Genomic DNA, 11811 nt, shown 5'->3' with positions numbered 1-11811 from the left:
GATCTTTACTTAATATCCTAATGATTTTTGGCATAAAAGAAAAATCAATAATTTTGACCCATACAATGTATTTTTGGCTATTGCTACAAATATACCCCAGCGACTTAAAACTGCTTTTGTGCTCCAGGGTCACATATTACACAAAGATTTCATACATTTTTAGGTTTGTCCAAATACTTTCTGTTAGTTCCACAAATCCTGTCCTAAAATACAGAAAGTTGCTGTGCATACAGAACAAGGAGGTTCATGTCAGGTATACAGTGTGAAGTAAGTTTGGGTTTTGATTCCCCCTGCTGGTGAGTGTGATGTGTCTCACCTCCTGCAGTGCTGTCGCACCTGCTCCAGCTCATACACAGTGTAGGGCCGGCTGGACTTGTGAGAGGGCAGTCCTGGGGCAGAGGGCAGAGTCACCAAGTGCCTGGAAAAACATTCAGAGACTGTGAGAGACTTTACTATACTATAGTGTTTACAACCACAATGTAAGGATGTCTAATGATTACGACAAGAAGAATCTTTTTAAATAACTAGTTCTTAAAGGAACACTCCACTATTTTTGAAAATAGTGTAATATCATTGCGCCTGCTGCACCCATGGTACGGCAGCAAAGATCAACTTTTCATTTTCCGTCGGTCTTAGTACACGATGTAACTACAGAAGAGTCAAGTTTTAAGTATGACAAATTTCGATGAGCGAGATGCTAAAGAAACAACAAATGAGCGAGATGCTAACGGTCTAATCAGATTCAATGATCTATGCTAAGCTAAGCTAAAAGTGCTACCGCCAGACCCGGAGATCGGCTGAATGGATTCGAAAACGGTAAAACTCAACTGTTTAACTCTAGGGGAGTTGGAAAATGAGCCTATTTTCAAAAAATAGTGGAGTGTTCCTTTAAACTAGTTCTATAACTAGGTCTTAAAACGTAATATCTGCACTTTCAAACCACAAATGTGATTGAATGACAAAAAAAATCAAGTAAAATGCAATGCAATACTCCCTTGATTATACTTAAGTGCTACTACCGCAATCATTTAAAAAAAAATTATTTAACACATATAAGGTATTTTTCTTAATCACGTATATCAGTTAGTTTTCCTAAATTTGCAATTTCATTACTATATATTTTTCTAAAACTTGCTGACCTTGACAAACAGTGCTGAGAGTCTACAAGGGTTATCTATATGATATCATATAGTTTTCTTGTCACATAAAAAACAAAATAGCTTCCTGCATTTAACCACACCACACTGATTAATATTATATCAACCTAAATTTACGTTTAATTAGACATCTTTGACTTGAAGCCCCACAAAACATATTAAAATCAATTTTAATTCAGAAATTGAAACATGTTTATTATAGATTTGTATTCATGTCATTATAAACAATTTAATGTATTTTTAAATACCTTAATACGTTTTGACAAAAACTTGGGTAACACTTTACAGTAAGGGCCCATTAATAAACATTAGATGATGCATTAACTAACAATGAGCAAGACATTTGTTACAGTATTTGTTCATCAAAAAAATATAACTTAATTTTTAGGTCATGTTAGCTGAGGTTCATTAAATAATATTACCAGATACAGCTTTTGAGCAGTGTATTGGTAAATGCTGAAAGTAACATTAAGATGATTTAGAAGTGTTTTCCATTGTTAGTTCATGTCTACTAATGTTAACAAATGAAACCTTATTGTAAAGAGTTACCAAAAAGTGTCATGTCAGTTGTCCTTTATAATATTTACGTACTGTCCTGGTGTCATCATATCCACTGGACGGTCACAGGAGATGCAGTGAAACCGGGCCACTAACTGTCTTTGACAAAGAAAGAAAGACACAAAGACAGTGAGGTTTATTTCCATGCAACCACCATCATCATGCATCAAATAGAGCTTATTCGAATAGTGATTGATGCAACATTTCAGCAACATACACAAAGATGCAAACGTATTCCCAACATGTACTCCTTTACATGCTTTGTATTATGAATTCAGCTCTGAATGCAACAATGTATGTTTTGACATACTTGTGTAGAGAACTTCGGGCATTAGGGTTCAGTATATGTTTGACTTTAGGTTTAAGGTCAAGCTTAGTGACTATTGGCATAAAGTTTGATCCACATTGCATCTGCTCAAGAACCACTCGCTTAGTCAGGAAGAGTCCATATGAACACCATGCAAGGCTAGGCAGTCCAACCTGATCTCATGAGAAAACACGACTATTTGTTGATTCTTTATTCATTTAAATTAAAATTTAATCCATACAAAACCGTACGTTTTTTAGGATAACAAACTAAGCATGAAGGTCCATCCCTAAACCTAACCCACAGTGCACAAAAAGACAGATCGTACAAAAAAGTATGAATGAGATTGTACGAATTCACCACCAATTCGCCAAACGCGCATTGCTTACGATTGCCATGAGAGTGTGTTGACCAGTCTGAAAGTCTAGACGAAATCAGTAATTTCAATAAAAATTCACATAATCAGAAATTTCACTTACATTTTTTGAACAGAATGATGCTTGGTGTGAAATTGGGTTTTGTGTTAGCTGTGCTTTGTGCATCATACACTATTGACAGTGGAGAATGGACCTTTCTGGCCGGTGAAATTTCACTCAAATTTTGCTAATTTGTCTGTGCCTTAACCAAAGATTATAGAATACCCAAGAAGTGTCACTCGTATAGTTTGAATGGGGAAAAATGCAACGCTCAATATGGCTGCTCTATTGAATGAAGCCCCGCCTTCTGAGTAAAAGAGCCAATCGCTAATCACTAGGGCTGGGCAAAAAAATCGATTTTTCGATTAATCGTTTTTTTAAAATGACGTCGATTCGATATCGATTCTCAACAGCCGCGAATCGATCTTTTCCAGTATTTATTTCAGCATACATTTAAAACAAGATCTGATTAACGTGAATCTTATCTACTGTTAATTTTTTTTAGAAATATCAATAGCATTTGTATTAAAACTATATTCACTGAATGTAATCAAAAAATCGAGAATCGAGTCGAATCGAGAGCTTGTGAATGGAAATCGAATCGGGACATCTGAATCGATACCCAGCCCTACTAATCAGTAAAGTCAACGTGTCACTGCAGCTGCCGTTAGAAGTCCCGGTTGCTATAGAAACAGAGTTCTGAGACGTGCGCCTTAGGACTGCACATGAGCACTGGCTAATCTAGCCTGAAAAATACGCTTTTTTTAACGCTATTTGAGCAAAATAAACATTTATGACAACTGCACAGTTGATATCAGATTTCTTGGTGATTTCAAATATATAACCAAAGTCCCTTTAAAGGGGTCATATGACGTTGCTAAAAAGAACATTATTTTGTGTATTTGGTGTAATGAAATGTGTTTATGCGGTTTAAGACCCCTTTAGGAATCTGATATCAACTGTCATAAATGTTGTTTATTTTGCTCAAATAGCGTTAAAAAAATCTTCTTTTTCAGGCTAGATCAGCCAGTGCTCATGTGCAGTCCTAAGCGAACTCTAACGGTAGCTGCAGTGACGCGCTGACTTTACCGATTAGCGATTGGCTCCTTCATTCAGAAGGCGGGGCTTCCTGCGATTGAGCGGCCATATTGAGCGTGGCATTTTTCCCCATTCAAAACTAGAGTGACACGTCTTGGGTATTCTATAGTCTTTGATATAACAAAGTGGAATATGCAGAAGTGCTCATTTAGTTAATATATATATAATAATTATATATAATGTATAATTAGAAAAAGTGAATCTGGTGCCTCACTTCCTGAGTCCAGCGGCGTCGTCCTGCTCGGGGATCGGAGGTGTCTGCAGATGCTTATGGATGGTCCTCCAGCGATCATCGAGCTGTTTCTTCAGAGGATCCAGCTCAATCCGGTTCAACTACAGTACACGACACACATAATCATAGTCCTTTTTATACATCAGTTCATGATGGAAGTCCAGGGGTTTGTGAGATTCTATACCGTAACAGAAATGGCAAATTAAATTAAATTAAATGTTTCTTTCTCGAAACATTAAGATTTTTTTTTTCATTGTAACATTAGATTCAGGGAAATTAAGCACATTTCCCTCCAAATTCTCATTACCTGATAAATATTCTCATTAGCATTATGTGAAAAAGTATCATAATACAATACTTAACTCCGAATTACCACAAAATAGTTTTTGAGTTGTTGTATTTATGGAAAGTTTAGAACAATTCTATCAGTGAGAAATTTAAATGTAGGGTAGGCGATTTCTGAGAGAAAGCATAAGATCCCACAGGGAAATTAAGCACATTTCCCTCCAAATTCTCATTACCTGATAAATATTCTCATTAGCATTATGTGAAAAAGTATCATAATACAATACTTAACTAAAAAATTGTTTTTGAGTTGTTGTATTTATTGAAAGTTTAGAACAATTCTATCAGTGAGAAATGTAAAGGTAGGGTAGGCGATTTCTGAGAGGCTAGCAATAGCAAACTAGCTTTGAAAGCATAAGATCCCACCCTCATTGCAAATCACTCTCCAAAGCCACGCCTCCTCCAAAACACATGAACGCGCGTGCACAGACAGAGCAGAGGCTAACCATGGCGTTGATGGAGGGTTGAATGCCTCATGTCTGCGAGAACAGGGTGCGCGGAGGTATGCAAATACATCCTCAGACTAGGGATATGATTGGATGAAACATTTTATGGTCCAACGCCTTCCACAGACGATATAAAAACATTTAGAAAACTTAACTTAGTGATTGCTATCGGGATGTGACTTTCAACCAGCATAACAAAAATTATTTTTGAACCAAATCACCTACCCTGCCTTTAAGTCATATGTGACCCTGGACCACAAAATCAGTCTTAAGTGTCAATTTTTTGAAATTGAGATTTATACATCATCTGAAAGCTGAATAAATAAGCTTTCCATTGATGTATGGTTTTGTTAGGATCGGACAATATTTGGCCGAGATGCAGCTATTTGAAAATCTGGAATCTGAGGGTGCAAAAAAATCTAAATATTGAGAAAATCATCTTTAAAGTTGTCCAAATGAAGTTCTTAGCAATGCATATTACTAATCAAAAATTAAGTTTTGATATATTTACGGTAGGAAATTTACTAAATATCTTCATGGAACATGATCTTTACTTAATATCCTAATGATTTTTGGCATAAAAGAAAAATCGAAAATTTTGACCCATACAATGTATTTCTGGTTATTGCTACAAATATACCCCAGCGACTTAAGACTGCTTTTGTGCTCCAGGCTCACATATGGGTTCATAAAGGTGGGAAAGTATGTTTACACTATGGAGATGTTAAATGAGCTTAACTGCTTCTGTCCATCCGTCTCTCACCTTGCAGTCCATCTCAGTGGAGATCTTCTCGATGACCTTGTTCCAGTCCTGCTCCTGACCGCCGATCTTACTCAGCAGATCCTGTAACACGTTATTGAGCTGCTCTGTCATGCTGTCGAACTGCATGCGGCTCACCTTGCTCTCCAGAGCCCGTTTGTCAGCTTTCTAAGGCGCAAACAGATGACATCCACTGACTTGAGAGTGACTGCTATGGTCCGACGGGGCCCACAAAGAGTTCATGAACTTAAATTGTTTATGAACTGTTTAAAGAAACAACTCACGATTTCAATCTCCATTTCCACCACTTCCTTGTCAGCTTTCTTTTCATCCAGTTCCTCCACAATCTTGAACAGATGCTGGAAAACACACAACTTAAGTGACAGGATGTAAATTGTGTCTTATTTTGCATATAAATTGCCAAAGATTTTGAGTTGAGTTAAGGGTGTGGGAATTATAACTAGCTTTATTTAAGAACAACTTAAGTCAACCACCATGATGTGAAACATGGCATGTGAAAGTACATTTTACCGTCTACAACAGCATGTTGCGTCCATTAAAATACTGTCTACAGTAGCTCACTACGGTTTGAAACAGAGCTAGGCTAATACAGTTTTATTCATAGCAAATGAGATAAATTGCTGACACTACATAAACACTTATTTTACTCAATATTTACTGAAAATCCAAACATTTCCAAAATATTTACTATTTCCCTTGTGGAAAAGAAGTGTGCTTAATTGTGTAAGTGTTAGTGCACTTCAAATCTTAAAAGTATATATTTATACTTGCTAATGCAGTAAAAGGCCACTTAAATGCACTTAAAGAAAGACATGATTCTTAACACATTTAAGTACAATTTTAAAAAGTACTTAATTATCACTGTTACTCGATATTACATCTAAAGTTATTATATTTTTAAATGTGCTAAACTGCAAATTCATTACAAATGTGTAATCACAAACATTTAAATACAAAACATATAAGTTGCAATAGTAATGTCATTAAAGTAGATTTTAGCTTAGCATAAATGCTTGTCAGTACATTCGGTACAAAACTTTAATCATATTTCAAAAACAACAGAAGCAATTGTTAAATTACATATAAAGATGTAGCCTACTTAAGTCCTACTAAAAACACTCTGGCCCAGTTTCACAGATGGGGCTTAACTTAACTTAAGATATTTAAGTTAACTTAAGATATTTAAGCAGCTTTTACAAAAATGCCTTAGAAGAAAACGTTACAGGTGTGCATCTTGACACAGAACAATGGCACTGACATATTTTAAGATATGTCAGAGCAAGATATTTTCAGTTGAGGTAGCTCAAACGTGCATTTTGGTCTGGGACCATCAATGGAAACAACATGCACAGGAAGAGATATTTTTGAAAAACTCAGTGGTAAACTGAAAGAACTTGGTCTTTGTTGGGACAACTGTGCACAGATGGAGCGGGATCAATGTTAGGGAAAAATAAAGGACTCGCTGCTTTGGTTCGTGAAGTAGTAGAAACGTTCGTTTCACCCACTGTATGATTCACAGAGAGGCACTTGCAGCAAAAACTCTTCCTGCGGAGTTGAACGCAGTGCTTCAAACAGCAACACAAATTGTAAATTTTATAAAGACTCGTCCCACAAAATCAAGACTGTTTGGCCTGTTGTGCAAAGAAATGGGGTCAGAATATGAATCGTTACTTTTGCACACGGAGGTAAGATGGCTCTCCAGAGGGAAAGTACTGCAGCGGATATTTTCATTGCGTGACGAACTGAGGATTTTTCTGCTTGATTGTGGATCATCTTTTGCAAATTATTTTACTGACGCTAAGTGTCTGACATTTTTGATAGACTTAATACCCTTAATTTGTCTCTTCAGGGGCCGAATTCAAACCTACTAACAATGTCCGATAAAATTACGGGGTTTGTGAGGAAACTGGAGCGATGGAGAGGGCAGGTTGATGGGGGAAATTTAGACATGTTCCCGACCTTGGATGAATTTCTCACGGAAAATGAGCTTAACTGGGATGTTACAAAAAAAGAAATCACTCTCCATCTGCAAGCCCTGTCTGCACATTTCAATAAGTATTTTCCTGAGCAGCATTGTTGCAACCAGTACGATTGGGTTAGTAACCCCTTCATCAAAAGCACAGTGAGTCTGTCATCAAATCAACAGGATGCCCTTCTGGATCTTTCAAGTGACCGTACTTTGAAGACACTGTTCGACTCAACCACACTGTCAGAATTCTGGCTGGCAGTGGAGACGGAATACGCTGAACTTTCGAGACTTGCAATTGATGTAATTTTGCCTTTTGCCTCAACTTGGCTGTGCGAAGCAGCATTTTCTGTATATACGTACATCAAAAGCAAGTATCGCTCATGCTTATTCACAGTGGAGGATGATTTACGGTTAGCCATGTCTGGAATCCAACCACGGATTGGCATGTTGTGCTCTCAGAGACAGACTCAGCCATCACACTGAATCAGGTAAGCTGGTTATATATTTGTTTCAATGTAATTAATTCTACACACTCGATACGCAGCAAATAATATGTGAATGATGTTCGCACACACATTACTTTGGGCTCGCGGGAGGGGCACTGTCAGAATTCTGGCTGGCAGTGGAGACGGAATACGCTGAACTTTCGAGACTTGCAATTGATGTAATTTTGCCTTTTGCCTCAACTTGGCTGTGCGAAGCAGCATTTTCTGTATATACGTACATCAAAAGCAAGTATCGCTCATGCTTATTCACAGTGGAGGATGATTTACGGTTAGCCATGTCTGGAATCCAACCACGGATTGGCATGTTGTGCTCTCAGAGACAGACTCAGCCATCACACTGAATCAGGTAGTTTTTTTTACTCTCATAGATTTTGTTACCATTGCCATGCATTATACGACTGATATACTGCAACGGTTAAAGTTAAAAATCATCATATGTGTTCTACTGAAGAAACAAAGTCACCTACATCTTGGATGCCCTGGGGGTAAGCAGATAAACATCACATTTTCATTTTTGGGTGAACTATCCCTTTAAGCCTTGTCTGTGAAACTGGGGGTCTAAAATTTAGTTAACTGTATTTGATACAAATTTTATCTATAATACATGTTCATTTAATTGCAATGAGTGTCTGAAATAAGTGTCATAACTGATAAGTGTCTGTAATGTTTAAAAGTATGATAAAGTGTACTTATTTTTTTCACAAGGGTAATCATTTATATCAGTCACCCTCAATCTGAAACTGAATATACTGTAACTGCCCATGGAAGACAGCAGAATAGTTTCTCGATCAATCAACACATGTTGGTATTGATAAGCTGTGATCCTCTCACTCACTCCATGAGGCTGTCGGTTTACTCACATCGATGTGTGTCTGTTTCTTGCCGTGTTCCTCGGTCAGGTGGTTGGATGTTCTGTGGAGTTTCTCACACTTGGACTGCAGCTGCAGTATGGCTGCCTCTACTTCACTCACCAGATCAGTGTTCTGCGGCGAAACAATATCACACACACACACAAACACACGCACGCACGCACACACACAAATAGCTGTTTTCTATTTGAATAGATTTTATTTTATTCATGTGATCAAAGCTGAATTTTCAGCATCTTTACTCGAGTCTTCAGTGTTACATGATCCTTCAGAAATCATTCTGATATGCAGATTTGCTGCTCAAGAAACATTTATTATTATTATCAGTGTCAAGAACAGTTTAAATCAGGATTCTTCGATGAATAGAAAGTCCAAAAGAATGACATTTATTTGAAACATAAATCTGTACTGTCACTTTTAATGCATCCTTGTCAAATGAAAGTATTGATTTGTTTTAAAAATAATTAAAATACTCATCCTAAACATTTGAACGATAGTGTATTTTTGGTAAAATATTGTAATACATGAAAATATACAAGGAAGGATCAAGCAGCTAATCGAAAGAGTCAAGCAAACTAGCCATGCTCATATAAAAGCACAATCAAAATGATAATGTTGCAATGCAAATCACTGTGAATATATCATGAATGTTTGAAACATGTCTGTCTGACCTGCTCTTGTATGTGTCTGTCTTCACTGTATCTCTCTTCTGCTCTGTCACGCATCTTCTCTCTTATCAGCTCCCGCACTTTCTCATCCAGCTTCAGCACTGCAATCCTGCATGTGTGTGTGTGTGGCATACAGTGAAAAAATATTTCTATTCTGCTTTCTTTTCTAATTTATTAAAGGTGGGGTAAGCGATTTTTCAAAAACGCTTTAGAAAACTGATTCGGGCCGACTAGCAAAACAAACTTGTAGCCAATCAGCAGTAAGGGGCGTGTCTACTCATGATGTGGAAAAGAGAGCGTTCAGTGCACAGGACGGACATTAGTCGATCGACAGAAAGATAGAGATGGCGGATAAAAAACAAAAGAGGAAAACGTCTGCGGAACAAAAGAAGGCTTAAGGCAAGAAGTAGGACCCGTGTAAATATCGGATCAGCTTTCTAGCACTGGAGAGAACACAAGGAGCGGAAGGCCTGCGATCGGACGCCAGGTTGCTTTGTTTCTTCTCGATAGGTGAGTAACACCGTGTCTGCGCCACAACAGCTAAAGTCTGTCTAGTACACTGGACGCGACAAAGCGACCGTTGAAAATCATTTGAAATTTGTGTCAATACATCATAAATAGAATGCAGCAGCAGTTTTCTGTCAGGGATTTGTCATGCCGCGCCGCATCCAGTGATCAACATTGGCTACCAGAAATCGCTTACCCCACCTTTAAGGTCCAGATTTAACTGCTGATAAAAAAATAAGTGGGACGACTTCCTCCAGAAAACTGAGAAACAATTTGATTCTAATATAGTGTCATTATCTAAATGTTGTAGTTGTATTAGTACAGCTTTTTTTCTGACACTGCATTCTCATTACCGCAACCGATGCTACATTTAAAACACAGTGGTTTTAATGACCAATTCTGACCACTAAATGCAAATCAAAATTAATGGCAGGTGAAACTGTGGGATAGGTTTTGTCCCATGTCAAACTGAGATGAGTAGTACCTGATGTGAGCCGTCTGCAGGTTCAGCTGCTCTATCTGTGAGGCGTGTGTGTCCTGACCGCTGACTGAAGCAGAGTCTGAGCTCTCACACACCTGCACTGTCATGTTCATCAACACACTCTCCATGTCTGTCACCTACAGGAATCATCTAGACTGTCACATGCTGCTTCTGCTCCTGTGTGTGTCTGTGTGTTGGACCTACATGAAACTGATGAAAAATGTCCCTGGAAGTAAACTAAATCTGACAGAACCTCCTTTAGGGGATGCCATTAAGGAAAAAAGTGGTTTATGCATAGGCTGTATGCCATTCAGATAGTATGCCATTTTAATAGTGTAAATGTAATCGAGAGCAACAGTCGTGTTCCGGATGTAAAATGTGTTTAAGTAGGGTTGGAGCTAAACTCACATGTGTGTGTCATTTTCTTTTCTTTTTTTAAGAAGTCTCTCATGCTCATATACAAAACACCTAAGAAGTCCAATGTGAAACCAAAGTTTGCCCAACCCTGCTTAATGTAAAGATGATTTTTGTACAGTTTTCAGTGTTAAAATGCTTTCTCCTATCCCAGATAAATTGATTGCACCAAAACGTGCTAACACCGGGTCTTTGTGATGCTATCAGTACATTGCTCTTTGTTTGAGCATCCTGACCAGCCCAGCACTGGTCGCTCAGTCACCGGCATTAGTTTAGGGTGGGACTATCTGTCTGACTGACACAAATGACACACTTATAAGAACAATAGAAGTCTAGGTGAGGCTCTGTTAAATAATTACAGAAATTGTAAAAATAAGCAGCTTCTTAAGGGATCGTAAAATCGAATAATAACAAAATGTAAAGATAGGGTTAAAGGAGTTTAGGGTGTAGTAATTATTAGTTTCATTTTAAAACAATGGTCAGTGTGAGTGTTTCTCTCACACCTTCTCTTTATCTGCTAGAAGACTGTCCACAAGAGTCCTCAGATGATTCAGCTGCTCCGGGACATGGTCAGGAATCTGCCTCTCTTCTACAGACATCACAAAACATATCAAACAAAACACACTTAGACAAACATACTAGGGCTGTCAAAATGGCTGAAAAACTAAATTCGAATTTTGTACTTAAATATGATCAAAATTTGAACCAGATTAAAAAAAAAACACTGGGTGGATTTTTATCATTATAGGGTGGTTGTGTACAAATACTGCCAACACACATTTCAGTTCAAACTACTTGTAAAAGTGCATGTAGCATCGGATGACCCCTTTAAACAACTGTAAACTAAACGGCATCATATATGTATGCATAGTTTAATACAAAGGCCCGAAAGCCAATCACACAGAGTACATTTTTCATTTAAAAACACGAGTTGCAGTGCGATGGGGAAAAACCTGCCATAAAGTCTCGAGATGTGTTTTTTTCAAAGTTAAACTTGCATTAATTTTACATGGCTTTCTAAACATGCGGCTCTTTTGTGCGAGACGCGAGTGCAACG

The 11811-nt window shown here is 37.7% G+C and overlaps 1 protein-coding gene across 1 annotated transcript in view; it reads right to left on the bottom strand.

Moving 5' to 3' along the window:
• The window catches only part of LOC107748879 (uncharacterized protein C16orf96-like), a gene marked incomplete at its 3' end in the record, with an annotated part of 27608 nt that overhangs the window by 658 nt on the left and 15139 nt on the right, over positions 1 to 11811 (bottom strand). Inside the window, exons 6-12 of the mRNA XM_016563869.1 lie at positions 11258 to 11343; positions 8676 to 8798; positions 5604 to 5678; positions 5323 to 5487; positions 3751 to 3869; positions 1749 to 1814; positions 317 to 418 (exon numbers count right to left, since the gene is read on the bottom strand). Of these exons, the coding sequence (XP_016419355.1) occupies positions 317 to 418; positions 1749 to 1814; positions 3751 to 3869; positions 5323 to 5487; positions 5604 to 5678; positions 8676 to 8798; positions 11258 to 11343 (736 nt within the window). The remainder of the gene's footprint in view (positions 1 to 316; positions 419 to 1748; positions 1815 to 3750; positions 3870 to 5322; positions 5488 to 5603; positions 5679 to 8675; positions 8799 to 11257; positions 11344 to 11811) is intronic.

Source organism: Sinocyclocheilus rhinocerous, unplaced genomic scaffold (genome assembly GCF_001515625.1).
Source record: "Sinocyclocheilus rhinocerous isolate Xijiao unplaced genomic scaffold, SAMN03320098_v1.1 scaffold350, whole genome shotgun sequence".
Lineage (NCBI taxonomy): Eukaryota > Metazoa > Chordata > Actinopteri > Cypriniformes > Cyprinidae > Sinocyclocheilus > Sinocyclocheilus rhinocerous.
The sequence above is the reverse complement of the archived record's forward strand: the minus strand, read 5'-3'. Positions and strand labels throughout refer to the sequence as shown.